Genomic DNA, 26,111 nt, shown 5'->3' with positions numbered 1-26,111 from the left:
GATTAGCTGTATGGGGTGGGGGAGGGGTGGAGAGGGTGGGGTGGGTGGGTCTGTGAAGGTTGGAGGGGCCCAGAAAGGAGAGGTGATGGGCTTCCTGGGGAGGGAGGGGTAGTGCTGTAACAATGGCTCAGGGACTTTTCCAAAATGAGTGCCTAATATTCCACTTTAAGGCACAGTCTGAATGTTAACCCACAAACCTCCCCAAACCCTCAAATGTAACTCCAAACTGCCCCAGAGTCTGTCACTTGCAGCCCGACGGTGAAGGAACCGGGAGACACCCAGGGTGACGTGGGGTGATATGTATGGAGCACGAATGACATCCATGGAGAACATCCAGAAACCAAACTCAATTAGTCGATGCTGGAGCTTTGAAGCAAGGAGTGATGGGGATTAGTGTGAGACACCCCCCCACCCCGAAATCTCTGGAGAGAGAGAGAAGGGCGATATGGAGGTGGTGGTGGGGGAGAGGGGGTCAAGCGAAATTAAATCTTGTCTAAAAGGATGGAGAGCCCTAGCTGACAGATGTATAGGTCACAGTGCGTCCAGGGGATCTCACGATGAACCAGATGGGATCAGAGTCTATTATTCTACAAGAGATGCTAAATCTGCATGTGTTCCTTTCAAGGTTTCCCATGGTTATCCATGACCCTGAAGGGTTAGAGAACCAAGAGAAATGAGACAGATATTTTACCCAGTACAATTCAACCAAAATGGTGGTGTAGACATGGCTTCTTGGTGTCCGTGGTCGGTGGGCTAATGAGGCCAGATTGAGGGGAGGAGCCATCAGTTCAGAACAGCGCCAGGCAAATTCCCTAGATTTCAGCCTTTTGGGCCCTCCAAGCCCAGGGGCCTAGGTAATCGGCATCTTAACCGGTGAACCTGCTGTGTATCATATCTGACCGGGTTCCAAAGTGGAGTTTCTAAGTTTTATCACTGAGAAGTGCAAAGGGTTCTCCCATATCAATGAAATGTTCAGTTTAGTAGTTTTAACGGCTGTTGATTTTTCATCTCAAAACCATGAATGGTCATTACAGTAAAGTATTTGGAAGAGCATTTTCTTGGAAAAATTTCTCTCTTAAATTTATAAATTGTGTTTGCCATAGGTTCACTCACCCACTAGGAGAATTTACTCCCTGACAATGACTTCACTGGACTAGTGCAAGCTAACTCATCTGGTATAAAAAGATAGGGAAAAATCTTTTAGAATTAGTATATCTCTAGAGGCATTTCCCCTTTGTACATAAAGTTATTTTGTAAGCAAAATGCAACTAACAAAGTAACTTTAAAACGCAATAAGGCTCTGGGCAAGATGGTGACAATGGCATTGTTTTCCAATCTACTCAAATCCCTTTACAAAACAGAGTGACTAGGAGAGAAAAAAGGGGACAGGAAGTAGAAGCATAAAAAAAATTAGAAGAAAAACATCAAAAGGATTTAAGAGAATAATGAGTATAGAAGACAGGCAAAGATCCAATATATCCATAATAGAAGCACCCCCACACCCCCTTCAAAAAAGAAAGTAAGGCAGTGGAGAACAAATATAAGCAACTATTAAACTTTCCTGAAAACAAACAAACAAAATGACTTGGACACAATGTGCCTGGGAGATATGACCAGAACAGTCAACTCCAAGACATAGTCTATTAAAATTATTATAATTTATAGAAGTCCTTCGGGCAACATGGTAAAATGACCAAGTAACCTATATGGCATTAGGTCTTTACAGGATATTTTCAAGTTAAGGAACAATGGAGTAGCATAGTACAAAGAGCCAAGAAAGAAAATGTGAACCAAGAATTTTTTTTTTTATTCAGCCAAAGTGACCTTTTCACCATCCGACCTAAACTTGCTCCCAGGTTCCCCTGTTCTACATAAACCGTGTCATGTGTGGTGCTGACGCTTATCTGTCTAGTGATGGTAGGAAGACTAAGATCAGAGAATATAAAATAGGAGAAGCAGTATTTCTCTTATACAATTCTTTTTTTTTTCCCTTCTGCAATTCTTATTAGATACTAACAACGCAGACCTATCATTACCCTTACATGTCTCCGTGACGAGGAATCTATGGACTAAAGTCACACGGAAGTGGGGAGGACCAGTATTCCACACAGAATAGAGTCATCTTACTGAGAGGCATCCCTTTGCCATGGTAACCAGAGGTCCTACTTACCTGCTCAGAAGGTAGAGGTGAGGCAGCTGATCTTGAGAAGGAAGGAGGCGGAACAGGGCACAAGGTGGGTTGGGCAGTGACTGCACATCACTGGGAGGTAGGGAAGGGACTCTAGTTGGGGCTTGGTGGCTGGGGACAGTTTCAGGGAGGAGGGACTCCTGCTGGGATTGGAACTACCGTGTAAGGACCTCCTGGTGAGTGCCAGAGCAGGGAGGACACAGCTGGCTGGGGCAGGAGGGTGAGGGGGCAGGACAAGACAGAGGGTCTTAAACACCCAGAGTTGCTGACCCAGACTCTGAGGTCTCTTACTCTAGTGATCTCAAGAACACCGGGGTGTTGAGCATTTGAATTATGCAGGGAAAAATAATCTAGGCTAAGCTCCAAAGTCAAAGTGGTGCACGAAATTCATGAGGGTTCTTTCCGTTTCAAATTTTCTTATTTGGTGATGCCTGTTCTTGCTTCTCTACCCTAGAGTCTAGGTCAAGGAGAGAAGCTAGTTCAGCACAAAGTTAGATGAAACTGTCTTATATTTAATCAATCAGTATTACAAAGTGTTCATGCACCATACAACCTCATAACATCCAGGTGTGTGGGAACATCTAAAAGGAGGTACCTTCAACCTCTGTCCTACAGGTGGGCTGAAGGCCCATCCACAGTGCTCGCTTGCCTGGCTTCCTGCTTTGTCACGGGCCGTGGACTCTCGTCCAGCATGCTTCTGAGTCCTGAGCACAGACCAGGGTGCCTCTCAGGTCTTCTTGGAAACTGCATCTGACCCCGCTTGGCACGTGGGGCTTCTGTAGGCATGGTCACGTGCAGGCATGCACCACAGAAGAGCTGGTCTGGGCTCATTGGTGAGTAGGTCCCATTGCCTTGCACCAGAGGTATACGGAGCACGGATGACAGGATGAGAAGCACCTCTGAGTGTGCAGCACACGACACTAGTTGCTGGGAGGGACAGAGCAGACAGACAGACAGGCTGAAAACCATCAGGCACTGAGAAAACCAGAGGCACAGGGATAGCCAGGCATCCGGAGGAAACCATACCAACCCAGGTGCTCCCCAGTGCCAATCTGCCGAGGGAGGCTGAGGGGACTGTGGCAGGTCCCGCAGGCCGTAGGGAGGGCTTATCCCCTCCCCTCTGTCCCCTCCCGCACCCGGGATTGGCAGAGCAGAACACACAAGGCTGGTAAAAAAAGGTGAACAGAAGCACGAACATCCCCACTGCAGGCCAACAGCACCAGGGCTCAGGGAGGCAGGAACCGCAGGACCTGGGGACAAGACGAGGCCAAGAGAAGACAAAGTCAAAAGCAAAGGGACGGACTGGGTGGGGGCAAGGGGTGGGGGGAAGGGGGGTGGGAGGGGAGCTGCTGGGGCAAGTCTGGACAGGGGAGCTTGGTCATCGGTGCTGGTCCCCAGGGCTGAGGCCTTGGTCTGAGCCAGGGGAGATTATGAACAGAGCGATGGGCTGGGATCAGAAGATCTGGATTTGAAACCTGGCTCTGATTTGGACAAGCGCTGTACTTCCTCCAAACTCACTTTGGCAACTTATAAAATCAGGTAATAACTACCCTGTTTCCCCGAAAATAAGACCTAACCAGACAATCAGCTCTAATACATCTTTTGGAGCAAAATTTAAAATAAGACCCGGTATTGTATTGTATTGTATTATACCCAGTCTTATAATAAAATAAAACGCGGTCTTATTGTAAAATAAGACCGTGTGTTACATTAATTTTTGCTCCAAAAGATGCATTAGAGCTGACTGTCCAACTAGGTCTTATTTTCGGGGAAACACAATGGCTAGCTCAGCTGATGTCATGAGCCAGTGACAGCGCCCGTAACCTGTGAAGCACTGTCCAGATGTGTGCCCCCATTAAGGAGGCTCCCTAAAAATTACTGGCTTCCACTGTGGTAAACGAGAAAGCACGGTCCCCAGTCCTCAGGACCCTGGACGGGGAGCACAGTCGGGTGGGGGTCAGCACTGCTTCGTGGAGAAAGGGTGCTCCTTCCTGCCGACCTGGCCGCTCTGCACTAATAGACATTGGGCCGCAAAGGCACTCACCTCATCACTCACACTCCGGGTCTGGCAGCTTCTCAAGGAGCAAGTCCTCTACGCCGCTGAACTGCAGAGAGGAGGGGGTCAGAGACCGGGGCGCTGGGGTCCTCCTTCCAGTCCTGGCTCCCAGCCTTCCACCAGATTGGAGCAGCAGGCAGGACCCACGTGAGGGGATTCCAGGGGCCCCTCCCACCAGCTTCACCCAGTGACTTCCCTCCACAGAGGCGTTCCTGCGGCTGAGGGGGCTTCTGGTAGAGGCCTCCCAGGGTAGTCCGACCATTCACTTCTAACTTCAATACAGTCCTTTCAAAATCTGCAGTTGTAAATTCCCTCCTCTTTTTTTTTTTTTTTTTAGTGCAGAAAAGGAGGGAACAGATACACTGCAGAGGCCAGACGTGGGGGAGGGGCAGTAGGACCACCCAAGATGACCCAACGGGTCCCTGGCAGAAGCACACACTTGCCTGAATGTGGTACACTATGTGCCAGAAACTGGAGTCTGAGCCTCGGTACCGTCTGCCAGGGTAGAGCTGCCACATCAAAGGCAGCGGGCTGGGGGGCAGCTGGCTGGGGCGCATAGCCTCCCCCCGGGGGATGTCTTCCTGACGTAAGAGTACTCGGAGGCCATCTTCTGTCTGAAGAGAAATGAAGACCAGAGCACACCTTCAGGGTTCCCCCAGGAACAAATAACTAGATTCTTCCTGCCACTCGCCTGGCTGGCTGGCATCTGAGATTCTGGGAAGCACTGTTCTAGAAACTCTATTCCTTAAGCCATACGTGCTCTCAGGGACTCTGGCTGGGCCAGGACATCCAGACAGGGCCACAAAGGCCCACTTTTCTGACGAACTTCTAGTAGCTAGGCTGTGCCACGGGGCCCTTGAGCTTCCTTAACTCTGCGGTTTGGTGCCTACTTCAGCTGATGTAGGATTTTCTTTATTTTATCATATATCTTTTTTTAAACAAGATATCCCTGGATCCCAGAATCAGGTGACAGACCACTTTTTGCCATCCCCATCTGGGCTACTTCGATGACTTCCTAACTTGCCGCCTGGTTGGTCCTGTACTCCCCAAGTGTCAGTTCTCGGCACAGCAGCCAGGGTGTGTGGCTAACAATCACGTATGTCACTCCCCTCCCTGTTGGACACGCTCCGATGACTTCCTATCAGAGGCAGAATGAACTGACATCTTTACCATAGCCCACAGCCCCACGTAGCCGGGCCTGTCTCCCTCCTCTCCTACCGTCTGTCCATCACTTTCCATCCTGTACCAGCCACACAGCCTCTGCACTATTTCTGGGACGTGTGACACTCCCAGTAGTCTCTTTCACCTGTTGTTGTCTGCCCGGAACATTCTCCCCTAGGTCTAAGTGGGACTCACACCCTTTTTTTAGGCAGGAATCTACTCAAATGCATGTCTTCTATAAAGACAAATTTCAGCAAAATCCAATTCTAGATATACACAAGAGGCATACCTAAAACAGAGGTTCCAGAAGGTTTCAAATTAAATGGGCAAAAGCATGACAAGCCAATGGAAATTAAGACTCCCTGGGGGTCCTGCCTGAAGACCCGACACCCCACTGGTTTTGTCTCTCATTCCACCTTTGTTCTCCTACACAACTTAACACCGACCTCAATTATCTATGGTCCTTCTCGCCCAGTAGAATGTCACCTTCACAAGTAGTGGGATTTTTATCCCATTCACTGCAAACCCCCACGGCCTAGAATCATTGTTGGAATATAAACTAGGCACTCATGTGTGTTCAACGACTATTTTTCCAAAGTGGAAATAGCCTCTAAAAGTTTTCTGTCCATGAATGAAAGTAGAACTCAGGGTTAAAAAATAATTCAGATCATTCTGCAAGGTGTAGATGTGGAAATCACCATTCTTGTTGTGTTAGTACATAGTCTTCCATATCCTTTAACCATTTTTAGTTTGCTTATTCATCCTTTGCTTGTTGATTTACATGTTAAGAATACGCGTCTTAGTTACGTAAGGTAAATCCTGTCGCACTGTTTGCTAATGCATTAAGTTTTGTGCAGAATTTATAATGATTATGTGAAAAACTCTGCTTTGTGGTTTCAGTCATTTTGAAGAAGATATTCCCCAGCTGGAGATTAAAAAGATTTTCACTTAAATTTGTTTTAAATATTTGACTTAAAAAAGTAAATATTTTACTTGATTTTAAAAAGTATATATATATATACATATATACCAATAAAGATGCAAATTTAGATGGTGGAAACCCAACCCCATTACCTAACTAGCAGTGTTACTTTGGACAAATTTACATTTTTATGCCTCAGTTTCCTCACCTGTAAAATGGGGACACAGTCACTACTCAATAACTTTTTGCTATTTGCTATTACATAAAGTTCTAATATTACATATTTTAACTTTGGTTTTATACTTTCTTACTTCGGTTTACATATGGAAAGTTTCTGCATTTTCCACCTAATTTTCTTTGAGGCAACCCATGCTATGATGGAAAGTACTTAAAGAGAAATAGATTTCTTTTTAAAAAAAGTTATCATTAACTTAAGTTCCACCTTAAGTCATCACACATAAAACAAAGTCAACATTTATTTAATACTGGCTTTTATACTACTATATTATTTATATAAGTTTGTGAAGTCTGTTTACCCCAAACTCTAGGGCGGTGGTTCACAAACTTGGTGATCACATCTATTGAGGGTCCTTTTAAAATACCGATTTCTGGGGCGCACCTAAGGAGACTGATAATCGGATGCACGTATTAATTATTTTAGAGAGATATTATTCCCATTTTATGGCTTAGGACCCTGAAACCCAGAAAATTCCTCTTTTACTCAAGATCACATTCACACACTCCCGAGGCACTGGGTCCCCATTCTTTGGCCAACATATCTTTTTCCCACACTCCTTCCTGGCCTGGAGAACTACTTCTCCTTAGAGACCAGCTCAAAATGGTTTCATCTGTGAGCCCCGAGCAGATCAGGCCTTCTGAGCCTCCCTGCCGCTGCACCTGAGGGGCTCCTGGAAGCCGTGCACAGCCTGGGACGTCTTTGGCACCCAAGGGCTGGCCAGGGATGGTGACACCCATGCTGCCCTGCCCTGCCCAGCCCAGCCCCGGAGTGGCTGTACCTTGATGGAGATGGGCAGCCAAGTGCGCTGGTTCTCGTCTACATAGACGGCCTTTCGCCATATCCACAGGTGGTCGGGATGCAAGGCCGTCTGCACGCTGAACGGGAGCTCGCCCATGACCCTCCGGCGCTCTAAAGCAAGAGCCAGAGCCTCCGAAGGCCTCTCGCTTGTTGATGGGACGCAGGACCTAGACGCTTTATAGCGGGATGGCGCGGGCGCCCCCAAGCGGCAGGGCGGGAGGAGAATGGGAAGCAAGGCAGGCGGGGCCCAGGGCAGGATAAGGCAGCTGCGCAGGGCAGGATGGGCCAGGCCCAGGGCGTGGTGGAGCGACCCACAGCATCCGGAGCTGCGCCTGCGCCAAGTCCTGAATTGTGCCCTGGATCCTGGCGGTGTCTGAGCGCACAGACCCGGGAATCCTTGGAGGCCAGCCGGCCTTGCCCTCTGTCCCCAACTCTCCACTGATGCGGAGGTACCCTGGTCTGTAGCCTTGGCCCTGTCTTCTGTCCTGAAGCGCTGGCGCCCTCCTCTAGGACCCCACTGTCCCATCACCCACGGTGTGTGGCTCTTCGAGCCACACCCCATTCCGTGACTCACAGCCCACACCAGGCAACCCAGAGCCAGCGCCCACTCCATGTCTGCTGGGATCCGAAGGGACCCTTGCAAGCCGGAACAGGGCCTGGACTCCCCCAGGTCATGTCATCACCTCCAGCCTGTGGCTTTGGGTGTCACAATCAATTTCCTCCGCGAAGTGCGACTTTTGAAGCCCTGCTCCCACTTCTACACAAAAGCCATGCATTTTCCACAGCTTTGATGCTGCTGTGCGCATCTAATAGCTATTGTGAAACATGGTGGTGAAGAAACAGGGCTTTTCTCTTTATAGGCTTTGAATTCATTACTGAAAATGTTCGAAATCAATACTTGAAAAGAAACCCTTCCCTCCACTCCAAGACTCCGATGGATATGAAAAAATCCCTGGCTTATATGACCAAACTGTCTCTCTGTAAATTACAGCAAATAAGGAAAACAATTTTACTGCATTTTGCCATAACACGTGTCCGTCAAAGCGATTAAGAAAATAAAGTGCAAAATAGAAATGTGTAAAACGCACTCCAGCCTCAGTGCTCCAAAATCACCACTGGTAGCAGTTTGGTGCCTCATCCTAGCTCTTTCCTGTCCCTCTGACTAGGCACCTAGAAAATAAGTTGTGGTCTTCTTAAATGTCATGAAAGTGAGGTGACTATCTGATCCCCAGGCAGCAAAGATATGTATCTACTTCTCTGCCTATCCAGACAGCCCAAGAAGGGGCAGTGGTGGCCGCCAGTAATAGAGGTATAATTGGATTTACCAGGAATGTAAAATGGAAGACAAAAACCAAGTAAAACTGGGAGCCGAGGGAGGAGACGCCAGCCCAGCAAAGCTTTTTCCCAGTGCAGCCCCTAGTGGTGTTAGTACTTAATAGTATTCAAATTTGTGGCTTTCAGGCTGATTTCCCTGGGGGTTGTTTTTACTTCCAGATCCAGATAGCCCCTGGCAGCCGAGACTATGTGGTAATACGCTCTGTGGGGGAGTCTCAGCCTCCTCCTGAGCTTTGAGGTTGAAAATGGTAAACGAGTTCAGTTTAAACAATACTGCTAGTGTGGCCTCTTGTGGCAAGGGAACGGGCACCCAGGAGCCATGTGGCCACTGACGCAGCCACATCCATGGCTCCGGGACCCGGAATGCCACCGGGTCTGTCGATTTCATTAGCAGTTGTTCTGCTTTCCTAAGACGCCACAAAGGAACACATAATGGGACAAGAATCAGACCCATTTGGCTGGCTACACTTCTTTTCTGAATGTTTTGGGAATTTGATCCCCGTCTTTGAAAGAACAATGTACTTCTTCAGTTTCACACGAGGGCTTCTTACTATTGCGTAAGAGAACGCGTCATTATTGGGAAGGATTTAGAAAATCGTTTGAGAAGGGGTTCCAGAAAATGAAAAGTGAAAGAAGGCTGATGAGGAGCCTTCTCTATGGCATTTCATGAGAGGGGAAACAACGTCTGTCGTGTGGTCTCAGAGACAGGGAGCCTTTCCAGCATGTTCTCAGCCCCATCTTAGGGCTCTACAGCCCGTCAGTCTCACTTTAGCGTTCTGTATTCCTTCCAACGCTTTGTTTATTAGTCTGCCAGCTCCCTGAGAATAATCAAGTGGATGTTTCATGCAGAAAGTAACGCAAAGCAATTATTTTGACTTTTTTTTTTTTTAAGAATTCTTAATTGATGCTGTTGTGTCCTGACTTGGATCCACTTTGGACTTTGACCTGTGAAATTTGCCATCCTTTGCCATCTCATTGCCACACTTTTGTAATGAATGGGCCAAGCTAGGTGTTCTCTAAGCCCATGTCTAACTAACAGACCCTGAACCTCTGATAGAGTTGCCTAGTGGGAGGAGGGAACGGTTAACAGAAGATAAGATTTAATTCGCGACCTTATGTGGGGACAGAGCCAGGAGTGCAGTTTCCAGGCTCTCGGCCTCACGTGGAAAGGTGCTGGCTCAGGTAGTAAATGGCCATCAACTGTGATTGGATGGCCATCAGCTGTGGCTAGTTGGCCGTCAGCTGTAACCAGTGAGCCATTGGCCACTAATATAACTGCTGTTGCTACGCTAGCAGAAAAATGAGGGCCTAGCAAGAAGATGGTGGCTGAGCTAGCAAGCGCAGATTGCAGTTAGCACGGCGCATTGCAGCTAGCAAGTGAGGTGGATTGGCAGGGAGAAGTGGACGGCAGTTTGCGGATAGTGTGGCTCCTGCTTCCTGTGTTTCCAACCCAGCTGCCAGCGAGACTCTAGTGATATGACTCCCCTATCTATGGCTCCGTGGGTGTTCCTTTTTGGCCTCACCATGTCCTGTGTTCTTATACGGGAAGTGGGACCAGAGACCCCGCATGACATCCCACATGACACCTTAGTTCAGGAAAGCCTATAGTTTTGAGCACAGTGGTTCTGGATATCAAGGATTCCAGTGGAATTCATTTTTCCTGAGTGAGGAAGCCATCCTTCTTGTCGGGTTCCAAAGAAGGTCCTTGAGGGTGAGTCATGGCCAGCAGTAGGAACCAGAGCCTTGCTTCCTGAAGGCTGGCCCCCGGACCACCTACGTTAGCATCACTTAAAGTTCATGAGAATTGCAGGATATCGAGCCCTCCCCAGACCTACTGAGTCAGAATCGGCACTGTAACAAGATCCCCCAGTGCTTCATGGGCACGTTACAGAGGCAGGACCAGGAGGGAGAGATGATAGGTGTCGGCCTCCTTCCACCAGTCCCTCTAGATTTCTCTGTGACCCAAGAGCTGAATATGTGTCTCTGTATCATTTAGTTCTAGGTTATCTTATGTTCTGTTACAATTGCTGCTAATATATCAAGTGTTTTCCTCTTTAGAGAAAATCCTGGTAACCATCACCCATGATTACAGCAAGCTGTAATGGGCCTGTAAAGGCATCCAGGCCTGTGGGCCCTGCAATGGCCCCAAATCATTAAGCTAGTGGAGCGCAGCCCTGACTGCTAAATAGAATCACCTAGGAAGCTTTTGTGAAACAACTGTGCTTGGACCCCACCCCATACCCATGAGGCCAGAATTCCTGAGATGCAGGCTTGGGTACAACTTTTCTTTTTTTAGGGTCTCCTCTGCTAATTTAAAGTGCAGCCAGTCTGACAATCACGTCTCTATGATTTGAATTACTGTTTTTGAGGTGGGAACAAGATTTATAAAACTAAATAACTGTGAAAATGTTAAAGCTATTCTTTCTACCGTCAATTCTCACTGTATACCTCACCCCAAACCTGCACTTTACTTCTTTCCCTGTGCCCTACTTTTAGTTTCCTGCTTCCCGTTTTGTGTGTGCAGGGGACCATAGCACCAAGATGATTAGAATTGTAAGGGTCTGAGATCTCACCAACAGGTAAAACGTAGAAACTCTGATATGTAGATATCAAGGCGTCCATGCTGGTCACCTGGAATGGTTTTTAAATTATTCCTAAGTCTGGGTCATATTTTAGATAATTAGGGCGGATGATCAAGTGAAGTCAGGGTAAAAAGGAAGTTATAGCTTTTATCCAAAAGGATGAAATTTAACCTCTCGATTAATGGAGAAGCTGGGACAAGGATATTCTACGTAAAACTTGGACCGAGCTTGGCTTTACCCACAGGTGGCTACTATTGCTCTCTTTAAACTTAACAGAGTTTTAAGTTTTAAGCGCTTCTCAAACTTTAAGGTGTGGGTGGAGATCTTGTCAAAATGCATTTTCTAATTCGGAGGGTGGGGTTGAGATACCACATTTCCAACAAGCTCGAGGTGAGGCTGATGATCTGGGAGCCCCCTCTGAGTCCCAAGACCTGATATTAACCCAGTACACACACAGCGCACAAACGCAAAAGCCAATGCCCCCAGACCCCCTACTCAAAACGCACCAAAGGGGGTGACCCGACAAGCTGGTAGAGTCAGCAGCATGTAGTAAACTTGCAATGGACAATTGGAGCTGGAAATGTGGCTCCCATGGCGCAGACACACACTAATGTTCCCCTACATTTGTATCAGATGCGTTTCTCAAACCTAGGATTATTTCACACTTTGGGGATTATACCCACAGCATTACTGGGGCTGCCTCTCAGCTTGGTTCTTGTTCCACGCTCAATTCATCTTTAATTTGATCGCATTCATTTTCCCCGAGAAAAAGATTTCATATATGTCTTTATTCCTCCTAGGAAGTCGGCTTGTACCATCGTGCTTCTAACATACATAAGCTGAGCTAAGTAAATATGTTGACTTTGTATTGCTTGTAGACTTCCCACTGAAAATGTCCTCTGAAGCATTTCCACAGTATCTTTAGACCTAGCTTTTCAATTTTAAGACTATTCGAAATGGAATTCTAGTCAATTCACATTGTTTGGGACTTAATTTTTTTATGTGGGGTATATAAATACAGTATACTATACTATATACTAATATGTATATTTTGTATCCTAGGTCAGAATCTAGTTGTATCTTAATTTTTCCAAATATTTAGCCAATTTCCCAAACACTAGTAAATAATTTACCTTTCCATGTAAGATTTCTGATACCACCACTATTGAATACGAGTTCCCATGTAGAAATGGGTGTGCTTCTGCGCTCTATTCTGTCCCATTTGTCTGTTACTATGATAAAACCACACATTAAAAAATAGGGATTTGAAAATTTGGTGGGGTAGGTCCTCTCATTTTGTTCTTTTAAAAAATCATATTTTTGTATCTCTGTATCTTTTCTTCATATTTTTGGGATTTTCGTTGGCATTTCATTGAATTTGTACAGTTGAGGAAAACCTCTTTTATTCTTTAATAAAATTTTATAATATCTCCCATGGAAGTATTGCATATTTTGTTTAGCTTACTTCTAGATGTTTTATAGTTTTGTTGCTTTTGTGAATAGTGTTTTGTTTTTTTTTTGTTTTTTTTAAATACTGCTTTCTGGCTTAAAAGAATGCTATTGAGTTTTGGTGTTGACTTGACACCCGGCATCCTTGCTAAACTCTCATATTAGTTTTAATGGTTGGTTTATCAGCAAATGATAGTTTTTTTCTTCCTTTCTAATCCTTGTACTTCCCTATGTCTGTCTATCCATCTCTCTCTATCTTCCTCTCAGTCTCTACCTCTGTTTTTCTGTCTCATGGACTTTCTGGTTTTTGTTAAAATACATTAAATAACAGGAGTGAGCGGTGACACAGTCTTGCCTGTCTTGTTCCCATTTTAATGAGAATTCTTCTAAAGTTTAACCAGTAAGCATGATGTTAGTTGAAAGTTTTGGTAGATATGCTTTATCAGTTAAAGAATGTCCTACCGTTTCTAGCTCAAAGCTTTTTTACTGTGTGTGCTGAATTTTATTGGGTACCTTTTCTGCATTTATTGAAATGATCTACATTTGTAGTGAAGCACACACAGCAGGTTGCCTACCCAGCACCCATTTCCTTCTTCTTCCTTGCTGCAGAGACCTCATTTTTGAGGGGATGGGTGGGAACCCTACCCCTAGCCATGAGTAAATCCTAATTTTTCTAAGACAGTTCTTGGTTTGGGGCGGCCACATGCCTCAGATCTGGCCCATGAGACCCAAGTTGGTTTTTCTTTGGATCTAGAAAATTCTCAACTCTTATTTCTTTAAATATTGTCTTTTCTCACTCTCTTTATTTTCTTCTTTTGGAATTCTTATAAAATAGGTATTGATATTTCTGCATTCACCCTCCATGTCTTAGCTTATTTTTATTCTTTTCCTTCTCTTTAGCTGATGTATCCTGGGAGATTTCCTTAGACTAATTTTTCAGTTCAGTAATTTACTCTTTAGTAGTATCCATTATGTGACTTAGCTTATCTGTTGAGTTTTTCATTTCAGGAATTATATTTTTATAGCCATACTTTTTGTGGGAGGTAGGCAAGTGAAGAACACAATTTTAAAACCATTGAGAGAAAAGCATAAGAATATTTTTTATGACCTTGGGGAAGGAATATATTTTTAAAAACTAAGGCACAAGGCCCAGAAACAAAAATAGAAAAAAATAATAATTGGAAAACTGGTTTAGCAAAACACAGTGAACAGTTTAAAAGACAAGCTACATTTTCTCTATCTCTCCTCAAACTCTAGATATTTTACAAAGGTATTTTAAAACTTACTCAGGATTTATGAAAAGGAATGGTGAAAAAAAAAAAAAAGGATTCAATCTAAGGAGTAAGAGCCGTGCAGCATGCCTACAGGGAAGTACCACCCAAATTGAGGTGAAAGTACCTAGCAATATGGGAGTCCATTCTCAGTGATGGTCACACCTAGGGGGAGGAGGAAGTGGGTGGCCACCAACAAAAAGATTAACTAGAATTTGAGAGCAGGAGCATTTGTTCTCACCACTACCTCCCCTCCTATCACCCCAGATTTAGGGGGGAAGTGACATTTGCTTTCTGAGGGAATGGTACTCAGGGCAGGAGTCAGATCAGTGCCCTGGAGGAATGACAATGGAGAAAAGAACAGAGAGTCCATAAATAAGCAGAAGGCCTCCTCCCACTGGATACCCAGCCAAACTCCTTATTCCTGGAAAAGAGGAGAAATAAGCCCAAGAGAAGTTCTGCCCATTTCCCAGGTAGATTTGCAAAGGCAAGACAGCTGAAAGTCTCCCAGGGAGGTACATCTTCCTCAATGAACTCACAGAATGGAATCACAGTAGAGTGGAAGAACACACACACCATGAGAGAGGCAACAAACAGAAGAACTTACACCTGTGGGAATGGCGTTGTCAGAGCTGTAAGAACAGGTATTTAAATCAAGCATATTGATATGCCTAGAGAAAGTAAGGTATGTTTTATGGCAATAACACAAGGATAAGTGGTTATAAAAATAATCATATCCTGGAGAAGCAGTACGTAGGGATATGAGCACAGGCTCTCGAATCAGGTTGCCTAGATTCACATCCCGTCAGCTACTTCCCGAGTCCGTAAACTTGGGCAAGTCACTTACCTTCTCTGTGACTCAAGTTTGTTTTTTGTTTGTAAGTGAGAGATAACAATGTTATATCTACTTCATAGGGCTTTTATGAGGATTAAATAGTTAATGTTTATAAGGTATTTAGAATAGCATCTAACATGTAGTAAATACTCAGTTATTATTTGCTCTTACTGTCTTGGAAACAAAAAATATAATTTTTGAAATAAAAGACTCACTGGATATGTTGACTAGCAGAATGGACAAAACTGAAGCCTGGAAGATGCTGGAACTCTTCTGGAACACATCAGAGATGTTTAGAAAGGTGAAAAGTATGAGAGTTAACAGACATGGAGGGTAAATTTACAAATTCTAAGATCTCTTTAATAAGAATTCCAGAAGCAGAGAAAAGAGAATAAAAAGGAGGCAATATTTGAATAAATAGTTGAGAAATTTCCAGAACTAAAAGATTAATGTCATCCGAATAGAATAAATAAGGGAAAAGGTATCTAAACACACTGTAATAAAATATTAAAGATAAAAATTTTTAAAAATCCTTTTCAACAAGAGTAAAGAAACCAGATCATAGAATTCAATGGACATAGATTTCTCATTGACCACACTGGCTACAGTATAAAAGTGGTATCTGTAATGTGTTTAAACTACAGTTATATATCCAGCTAAACTATCATTCAAATGTGAGGACGAAATGTGAGCAACCGTATTGCCTAGACCGTATCTGGCACATAAAAGTAGCTCTTTAGCAGGGAGGGAAAAAAACACCAGAAGAAATAAATGAGATACAAGCAACAAAAAGGGCAAAAACACCCAAAATACTATATTGTTTAAAAACAGTTTTAAATTTCTTTCTTAAAATATGGAAATAAAGTTCCAGATAATGTCAATATGAATCAAAAGAATGAAGAAATGTAAGTAAATTCCAGGGTTCTTTTTTTTTAAGGGGAGAATAAATAAACTAACTTTAGAATATTTTATGACAAAAATACTTTCACATGTGTAGGTAAGTTTAGGTGAACCAATAGAAAGTTAAAAGCAGAGTGTGTAGAGCTATCCATTTTTAGCAAGATAGGATGAAGTAGGCAATCTGAATAACCCTTTGGATGAGTACAATGAAAATTCTAAATAAAACATGTCTTTAAAATCTTTTTAAATGCACCACTGAGCTACCAAGAAAGTAATAAATCAGAGGCTAAAGCAAATGAGATCAGTAACTCAAAGAGGTAATGGACCACCCAAGTAGTTTTCACCCGGGGATAGAAGCTGAAGCCTGGTGATATTAAGATTCCAACTTACTTTTGGACATTTCTTAGACAGCAGTACACTGTACAAATATTAATATTTATTTGCCCTTACTTTGTATATATTTTTCCCCTTCCTGTTTTCACTTCTCAATGGCATGATCCCTATAAGAGCACTTTCTATAGTAAACTTTCTAAGGATGTGCTATCCAAGATGTAGCCAGTATTTGTTTGGGGTTATTGAGCATTTGAAATGTGGCTAGTCTATACTGAGATGTGCTGTGATGTAAAGTACACATTGAATTTCAAAGACTTAATACATACATGTACAGACACACACACGAGAGAGAGAGAGAGAGAGAGAAAGAGAGAGAGAGGAAGCAGTGCTATCCCTGCCCCTCAATATGCCAGCCTCCTTTATTGCACTTTGTAAATTTTTGCTTTTAATCTTTGTCAATAAAATGTGATGAATTTCTTAAGACTCTGTGTGTAATGCACAAGCTAATGGGCTCTGAGCAGGACCTGAGAGCCTCCTCTAGGAGCAGAAACATAAGCTGTCATGTGTAGACATTAAATTATCCAAAAACTTCACAGAGAACTTTTCACTGACTCTTGAATTCTGGAAGTCTTCTAGATAAGTGAGCCTGCTGCTCAAGTGAGCCCTGGGCACAGGTGTGGTCATGGTACCTCTGTGTAAAGGAGGAAATTGGTTTTTCATTTAATAAAGAACCTGAAATCAGGATAATTAGAGCAGAGTTTGGGTATTAATCATAGTTTGACTGCCTCGTGAGTATTATAGGGTTTGTATCTCATCTACCTTTTTGTTTCTATTTTTTTTCATTTTTCCATTCTGTCTTCTTCCACCTCATGCTTTTAAACAATAAACCGTTCCACCCATCATAAACAAAAAACAAACAAAAAATCCTTTAATCCAGCAAAACACTACTTGATCAAGTTAGGAAAACTTCCTTGCAAGTCATAGGAAAGCAATCCATCAAGTCAGTTGTTCTTCATTTAATTCAGAGAAAGTAGCTCAGACAGAAATATTAGGGGGCTTGTTTGACTACTTTCAGAGTTTGGAATGAATGATGAAAGGAATAAGTGTGGGATGGGATGAAGTGATGGTTAATTTTATATGTCAACTTGACTGAGACAACAGATGCCCAGAATGTTGGTTAGACATTATTTCTGAGTGTCTGTGAGGGTATTTTCTGAAGAGATCAGTATGTGAATTGGTGAATTGAGTAAAGCAGATGGCCCTCCCCAGTATGTGTGGGCATAATCCAATCCATTAAGGGCCTGAAAAGAACAAAAAAGTGGAGGAAGGTAGAATTCACTCTCTACCCTACCCTCTGAGCTGGGACATTGAGCTCTTGTTTTTTTGTTTTTTTTTTTAAATGAGTTTCTACGTATGATTTATGTATTGAACTTCGCTGATGTATATCTTAAGTGTTTTTTTATTTGTATGTTCTTTCTTTTTACTTTTTCCTTGCAATTTATTTGTTGAGGAAATCAGGTCATTTGTTTTACTGAGCCTGGATTTTTTTTTTAAGATTTTATTGGGGAAGGGGAACAGGACTTTATTGGGGAACAGTGTGTACTTCCAGGAGTCTTTTTTTTTTTCCAAGTCAAGCTGTTGTCCTTTCAGTCTTAGTTGTGGAGGGCACAGCTCAGCTCCAGGTCTAGTTGCCAGTTGCTAGTTGCAGGGGGCACGGCAACTAGCAGGAGCCGAACCAGCAACCTTGCTGTTGAGAGGATGCGCTCCAACCAACTGAGCCGTCTGGGAGCTCAGCAGCAGCTCAGCTCAAGGTGCCCTGTTCAATCTTAGTCGCAGGGGGCGGAGCCCACCATCCCTTGCGGGACTGGAGGAGTTGAACTAGCAACCTTGTGGTTGAGAGCCCATTCGCCCATGTGGAAATCCAACCAGCAGCCTTCGGAGTTAGGAGCATGGAGCTCCAACGACCTGAGCCACGGGGCCGGCCCGATCTCTTGTTCTTGATGCTCTTGGTTCTCAGGTCTTCAGAAGTGGACTGGAATCTACACCATTGGCTCTCTGGCTCTCAAGCCTTTGAACTTTACCACTGGCCTTCCTAGGTCTCCAACTTGCAGACCTCAGATCATGGGACTTCTCAGCCCCATAATCATGCAAGTCAATTCCTCAAAAAAATAAATCTCTCTCTCTCTCCACACACACACAATGCCAAAAAAGCAAAAAAAACTGTATTAAAATTACGCTCATGGTAACCATTTTGAGCACTTCTTGTAATTGCAGAAGTCAAAAGTGACTTGTATTCATCTTTCGTTATTAGTATATATTGATTATTACAATTTTAATACAGCTTTCCTTTCTTAAAATGTGTATACATTTATACTACTGATATATATATATATATATATATATATATATATATATATATATATATATAAAATCCTTTTCACTGAGATATATATATATATATGTATGTATGTGTACATATCTATCATGTGTGCATATCTATCAGTAGATAGATATCCCCTATTGGTTCTGTTTCTCTGGAGAACCCTATGAATACAGATGCAATATTCAGGGTGAGGCAGGATGCAGGGGTTCAACACTGAAGTGCACCTGGTCAGGAGGCATGCTGAGATCTGGAGACATAGACCTGCAAGGATGGCAAGAAGCTGAGAGCGTCAGGTGTCTTCAGTGGGTGGGGCCACCCGTGGTGCAGTGAATAGATGAATACATACTAGCCCTGTGTAAATTACTCAGCAATGAAATGGAACTGGGGAAGATTAGCCAAGATCACACTATATTTATAAACATGGATTTTAAGCACATTATTATTAAAAACTATAACCACAGAGATGGCTTCCTGGAAGGTTCATTAACTTTGGCAAAGTGGAACTGAAATAGCAACACTATTTATTTGCATTGCTGGGAAATGAGTCAGGGTTTGCAGTTCAAAGCTAGGCATCAGGGTGCTAGAATTGTATGCAAAATTTTGTTTATATGTAAATATATGACTTTATTTTTCAGGACAGGGTCCAAGACTCTAAAACTTAAGAGCTATCAATCATATGACTTGTTTTCTTGATAACTAAAGTTTTTCTTCTTCTTTATCACCACTTAGAAGTATCATTATTCTGGTAAAAAAAAAACAAATCTCCCTCCAGAGTATGGCATCTATCCATTATCCATCTATAATGATAGTGGACCACATATAAATAGGGCTTCTCTTACTGACTCTGTCAGGTAACGTGACTGATTATATTATGATTTGGAAATGTTTACAAGAAGTCTTAACTCCTAAGCTGATCACCCCCTAATAGTTAAAGTCTGCACTCCCCCCAACTCCTGTGCCTTTTTAGTTCAATTTAGTTCTCAAGGTGTTCATTGATTGTCTCTTCTCCTCGTATTAGCCACTACTTTCTGATGCCCTCTGTGTATTTTTACTCTCCTCTTCTTACGTACCATTATCTGGATGAGGGGTTAAGGATGGCAAAGGCTTTTTTTTAACTGCCATTTGTCTTAAAGCTTATTGGCCTCACTAGCATTGTTTTCATTTCCCGGTTTGTGTTTGTGCCAAAAGACTGACCACTGGATTTGTCTGGGCATCGTTACATTTTGTTAAAGCTAAGCAAACCAGTTGTGGCAATAACCTTTGGAGATTGGAATATATTTTTGGAATATCAAGTCAAAGAGTTGCTGTTTTTTCCTCATTCTAATTTATAACACTTGACTGTGGGTTTTATCTCTTCCCAGGTTTCTGAGCGCTGCTGGAGAAGGTCATAGCATCTTCTGATTTAATACATTCATCACGTCTGATCCTAGCACAGCCCACTCAGCAGATTTGCTGATTTATTATATTATTTATACTGAAGATTTCCGACTTATTCTTTTTTAAATCCCCCACTGGAATGTAAGCTCCAAAAGGGCAGAGACTTCATCTTGTTTCCTTGTATCCTGAGCACCTAGGAGAGCCTGGCACATAACAGGCCCTCAAGAAACACTTGAACGAGAGATCTGCTGTCTAGAAAAATCCTTATATTGGGAAGGGTCTAAAGCTCATTCTTCTGTCAACTGTTGGGCTGCCCACAGTGGGAAGTGGAGCAGCACAAGGAGCCAATGAACTTAACCTTAAATTCTACTTTAATAACAATGGTGAATTGGATTTCATGACATTAAGAACTTTATCAAAGAGAGTAAAACCCCATAAAATGTTATATTTGCAACACAGAGACTGGCAAAGGTGCTCATGTCCAGAATATGTAAAGAATTCTAACAAATTAATAGAGGAATGGGGAAAAGCCTTGAACAGAGACTTCACAGAAGAGGATATCCAAATGACCAATAAACATGAGATGCTGAACCTCCTGATGCATCAGGGAAATGTAAATTAGACTGCAATGAAATCCCGCCCACAATGAGTAAAATGGAAAATGTATCCTAATCCTTTATCCTAGTGTTGTTTGCTTAAGGATTTCCTCCCTATCCTGATGTCATAAAGATATTTTGTGAGATTTGATTCAGAAATATTAAAGTGATGAGTGGGCACTGAATATGGTACAGTTTATTGTTCTAGAAATAAGCAATGTGTTTTTTAAAAAAGTATGCTTTTAACAATCCAGAATTAAATATCCAAAGAATAACACAATCCTGAGGCAGTAGGTTAAGAAGCATATACGTGCATCATTCCTAAAGTTCTTGTGTTGGTTGGAGTCAAGTAGTGAAGAGAAGACATAGATATTAATAAGCTTTAGCAGAGATGATGGAAAATTAAGCAAAGGTAAAGGATTTAATATGTCAGCAGTAACTAAAAAAAAAGCATAATAAACTAAAAAAAAAGCCCCACAAAAATCCCAGGAATGCAAGGTTAGTTTAATACTCAAAAAGCAATCAGTGTAATTCACCATATTAACAGATTGAAAACAAAACAAAAATATGATCATTTCAATAGAAGCAGAAGCTGCATTTGACAAAATCAAACATCCGTTTCTGATTAAAAAAAAAAAAAAAAAAACCTAAGCAAACAGAAAACCTCTCAGAAAACTAAGAATAAAAGGGAACTTCCCAATTTGAGGAAAGGTAATCTATGAAACCTACAGCTAACATACTAAAATAGTGAATGCTATTCCTAGGTACTTACCCAACAGAAATGTATATGTATGTCCACCAGAAAACAGGTACTAGAATGTTCATTGCAGCACAGTTCAAAACAGGTTCAAACTGGAAGAGACTCAAAAGCCCACCACTTGTTGAATGGTAGTCATTCCATTGTGGTCTATTTACACAATGGAATACAACTTAGCAATGAGAATGAACGAAGTACAGCTACACGCAACAAAGTGGATGAATTGCACACACATAAGGCTGAGAGAAAAAATAGCCATGGACGAACTCAAGGGCATTTTGTGGGCAAAAGAAGTCAGAATCAAAGGGGTATATACTGCATGACTCTATTTATGATTGCATTTATGGGAAGTACAAAAAGAAGCAAAGCTAATCTGTAGTGTTTGAAGTCAGGAGAGTGGTTACCCTCGGTGGGGAGGGGTAGTGGCTGGAAGGGGGCACAAGTGGAGGTCCTGGGGGTCTGGTCATGGTCTCCTTTTTGAGCTGTGTGCTAGTTGCTCAGGTGTGTTCAGTTTGTATACATTCAACGTGATCTATTTTCCCAATATTTGCACTTCGCTGTATGTATATTACACTTCAGTCGAAAAGTGTTTATTTTTAAATAAAACTAAAACTAATGACCAGCAAGTGTGTTAAACAATAAAGAAAGAGAATTAATGGAATGCCGACAATTAAGAGCCAAAGGATTGGCACAGGTTTAGATGCTTCCAGGGCTTGGAGGTAGGAGTGGCCAGTGCAGCCTGGAGTGGTCCCAGGGGTCTTCTTGGGGAAGTGGTGCTAGAAGGACCTCAAAAGACAGGCAGGTTTGGGATGAAAAGGAATAGGTCTTTTGGCTTTAGAGAAAAAAATAACATTTGAAAAGTGGGTCAATGATTAAAGCCTGTTATTTCTACCCAGAGACATCTTTCTGACCATCCCAGTACAATTCTTGAAGAAAAAGACTAAACAGGAATTTCAGCATGGTGTAGTGGGTATGAAGAGAGGCAGACATAACTGTATGATTTTTTGTTTCTTTAAGTCTCAATTTCTTTATTTGTAAAATGGAGAAAATAATGCCCCTTCAGAAGATTATGGGAGCTAAATATGGTTGGCATAAAAATGTTAGATTAAAATAAAGAGGAGCCATAGATGGTCTTTATTAGACCTTAAATAAACAGCATATTATAGTTTGGGTTAAACCATAGACAAGCCCTTTCTGGACCGCCTCCCCTCCAGGCGCCTGTGGGTGACAACGACAAATATGTAAACAGCAGATTTCAGCCTTCCTGTCCCCCAAGTTGGAACTGCTGTGAATCAGCGCAGAGGCTGAGTGCACTGGGGCTGGGATGATTCAGAGAGAGGGCTAGAGGTTGTCTAGGCTCGTTATGCAGTTTATTAATTTAATTCCCTTTGGCTGCTCCATGCCTTGCCTGGAGATGAAGCAGCACTTTTATTTGAGGACAAGAAGCCAACTCACAGTGGGTTCTCGAGTCCCCAGGTGCCAAATGTGCTTGGTTCATCAGACTCAGTGAAGTTACTCTCTCCCACTTAAATCCTGGAGGTGCAATGTCATGAGTTGCAGGACACCCAGTAAACAAAATGTCTGTTGCCAAATCTTCCGCTTCTTCAGATTTGACGGCTTCTTGCCTTGGCTTCTTGTAGAAGTCTCCTAAATTATCTTCCTGCCTCCAGACTCTCCTTACCACCTCGGCTATCAGAGTGAGCGTTAAGATCACGCTACGGAACAGACTATGTAAGATTCTCTGAGATCTAGCCTTTTCGAGTGCTGGAAGAAAGGAGACCATTGAGAAGGTTGTTGTGTGCTGTGGGAGGGATAATGACGGCAAGGGAGACAGCTGGATGGTGAGACATGAACTGTTGAAAAAGCTATTAAGGAAGACTCAATAGGAAGCAAAGAAGAATCAATAGGAAATGAAGAATCCACAGGAAGTAAGGTAGATTCAACAGGAAGTACGATAGAATCAACAGGAAGTCAAATTGAACCAACAGAAAATAAAGTTGAATCAACAGGAAGTACAGTAGAATTAGCAGAAAGAAAATCATCTGGTTGGATGAATGTATGGGGTGGGAGGAGTAAAGAAGGGAGAATCTCTCCCCAGATTCTTTCCTGAAACCAGTGTGGATGAGGTTGCCATTCATTGTGACGGAGACCACAGGAAGAGGGTCCCCCAGAAACAGAGCCTAAGAGAAGGGCTCATAGTGGGTTTGCTTATTTAACAATGTAATGCCAGAAAGCAGGAATGCGGGCCTGGGGAAGTGAAACAGGAAGGAGAGAACACAATGCAAGGAGGTGTCTTTAAATTGGCCACCGCCATGAATGACTGGTTGCTTGATCCCATGGACCTTTTAAGTCACTTATTAAATGCTTCTCAGGACTATCTCCTGGGTGAAGAAAATGGTGGGGTGAGGGGGAGGTGGGGCATCAGCTTCTATTCCTTGGTCAAGAGCTGCCAATATGAACTTCCTGCATTTCTGGTTATACAAATATGACTACCCAGGAGTGTGACACCCGTGAGAGAAGCCCTGGGACGGGGTGCAAGAGTAATGTGGCCTGAAGCTGAAACAAAGCATCTGCACACAGCTGGTTGCTGCTTAGCAGACCTGGCCATCTCAGCAGTGGCTGGAAATGGGTGGAAGCTGAGCGTGAGAGCACTGTATTCCATCATGGAGAGTGCGCGCATTGAGGAGCCCACAGTCACGTAGGAATGACACGTCAACTGTGAAATTACGCGACAAGGTGGTGAGTATGCTGCTCCTGCAAATCACTGTCAAGCTCCATCTGCTTTGTGTCAGGCGCTGCTCTAAATTAAGTGCTTTCCCATGAATTTGCTCATTTAATTCTCACAGCAGGGAGAATTAATCCTGCAGGGAGGTCCTGTTATCAACCCCATTTCACAGATAAGGAAATGATGCTGCACTGTCCCAATGCATAAGCTAGTAAGTGGAAGAACTAGGATGCAAATCTTCACCGATTTAGAATTATCACAGGAAGTCGATGCTGAGTCCGATGGAGTGGAGGGGAGTTGGTTGAAATACTATCTCTTTGTATTTTTGCAAAGTCGCTTATATCCATGGTTTAATCGATACAGGGTAAAACTCATCATGATTATCTTCATTTTACTGAAGAGGAAACAGAAGCCTACAGAGGTGATGAGTCTTTCTCCTGGTCACCCCAAGGATCGGCAGTGGGGTCATTACAGGACATGGACCAGATGACAGCTCGTGCAACATCCTACCCCACCTCCGCCCTGTGAGTGGGTGGCCTGTTTTCACAGAGGGATGACCAGACAGGGCTGGGCTCATTGGCATGCCAGGACTGTCCCCAAGTGACTCAGGCACCACAAAACAGACTCAATTTTACTTTCCTTCCATGAAGATTTATTTTGGGCTACACGACAAATGGATTCCTCAAAGCTGAAAGCAAGTGCTACTCACAACAGGGCACGCTGATTCCAGACATGAAGGCAAATTGTTGTTCTCCTTTAGACCACATCTCCTGGGTCTTTCTCCAGTAGAGCCAGCCACAGGATTGTGGGCCACCAAGTTGATGACAGTAGTCACACTCCAGATAGTACAAGACATTTGTGTGCCCTTTGGTTTGAGTCAAGAGAGAGTTTTCCTGATGAATGAAGGAATCCGGATACTCTTTGTCCTGAGGGCAGGTGGTGCAGCCCTGGGGTAAAACCACGAAATAGATAAGCATTTATGATGAGGCCTTTACCAAGACAGCCGCTGACCTGGCCTCTGAGGACCTGCTGTCAGTGCTGTCTCTTCTCCTCACTCACTGCAAAGCCCCAGAGGACTCATTTGGCGGCCCTGAGCCCCAGTTCTCTTGCCAGCATAATGGTTAAGGGCATGGACTGTCGAGCTAGCTCAGTGTGAGTTTGCATTCTGGACCAGCTGAGTGACCATCTTACGTCTCCTTGCTCAGTTTCCTCATCTGTAGATAGGACATGACAATAGAGGCAGGTGGAGACAACCCATCTGACTATTCTTCCGGTGATTTGAAGGTTGTTTCTTCTGAAACAATTTGCAGCGAGCTTCACTCTTTGGACTAGTGGTCTTCTAGTGCAATATCAGGGATTCAGACTGGGGCCAAGTTTCCCAGACACCCATACCTGCCTCTGGAGGAGCCAGAATAAATTACTCTGCTTGCATTAGATGCGGGGGACAGAGGGTGGAGGGAGCCTTAGGAAGAACCCAGGTGTTTTCACCTGGACTCTTAGGAGGTTGCTTAAGACTGAAGCCTTTGGAGTCACACCTATTGTTCCCGAGCTGATGACCTTGGGCAGTTTGAGCCCTCCCCTTAACTTCCCCATCTGACACTTGAGATGATGCCTGAAGTTCTTGTGTTAATAGCCCCTGAGTCTGACCACTGTCTTCCAAGCACCCCTTGCAGTGCCTTTTAGATCCCTAGGGCTGTCCCTGTCCTCTTTTCAAAAGCGTGGAGCACCGAGAGCCGATTCTTTGATGCAATGCACATTGCTACCGTGAGGACCCAGGCAGTACCGTGTTTCCCCGAAAATAAGACCTAACCGGAAAAGAAGCCCTGGCATGATGGTTCAGGATGACATCCCCTGAACATAAGCCCTAATGCGTCTTTTGGAGCAAAAATTAATATAAGACCCAGTCTTATTTTCAGGAAACACGGTACCTATTGCTGCACTAAACAAAAGAGCAGCACAGTCTTTTAAAAGAATTTTTCAGAGGAGAATAAGAAAGGAGAAATACCTTGGTAGGGTGTTGACTTTGTCTTCCTAATTACATATAGGGGAGAATCCTGGCTGAAAAAAATGCCAACAAAACGTGTCTCTGAACTTAACTATGATCACTAAATCAACACTGAATGAGTAATATCTTTCTCCTCGGTTCCCCTGACTCAGATAATTCTTTTTTTTTTTTTCTTCAGTCAGTTATTCATTCTCTCAACA

The 26,111-nt window shown here is 43.4% G+C and overlaps 1 protein-coding gene across 1 annotated transcript; it reads right to left on the bottom strand.

Annotated features, from left to right (window-relative positions):
• Nucleotides 1-4,236: 4,236 nt before the first annotated feature.
• TCL1A (TCL1 family AKT coactivator A) lies at nt 4,237-7,460 on the bottom strand. Its single transcript, XM_033106997.1, has 3 exons — nt 7,344-7,460; nt 4,688-4,858; nt 4,237-4,293 (listed from the first exon to the last, which is right to left on the bottom strand). Exons 1-3 carry the CDS (start codon nt 7,458-7,460, stop codon nt 4,237-4,239), a joined length of 345 nt encoding a protein of 114 aa, XP_032962888.1.
• Nucleotides 7,461-26,111: the final 18,651 nt, after the last annotated feature.

Source organism: Rhinolophus ferrumequinum, chromosome 6 (assembly GCF_004115265.2).
Source record: "Rhinolophus ferrumequinum isolate MPI-CBG mRhiFer1 chromosome 6, mRhiFer1_v1.p, whole genome shotgun sequence".
Classification (NCBI taxonomy): Eukaryota; Metazoa; Chordata; class Mammalia; order Chiroptera; family Rhinolophidae; genus Rhinolophus; species Rhinolophus ferrumequinum.
This window is presented reverse-complemented; position numbering and strand designations above follow the sequence as displayed.

Coding starts and splice junctions, on each gene's coding strand:
- TCL1A (XM_033106997.1), bottom strand. CDS start 7,460: ATGGGCGAGCTCCCGTTCAGCGTGCAGACGGCCTTGCATCCCGACCAC. Junction 4,859..7,343: donor GGCTGCCCATCTCCATCAAG/GTACAGCCACTC, acceptor ATTTCTCTTCAG/ACAGAAGATGGCCTCCGAGT. Junction 4,294..4,687: donor ACATAGTGTACCACATTCAG/GCAAGTGTGTGC, acceptor TCCTCTCTGCAG/TTCAGCGGCGTAGAGGACTT.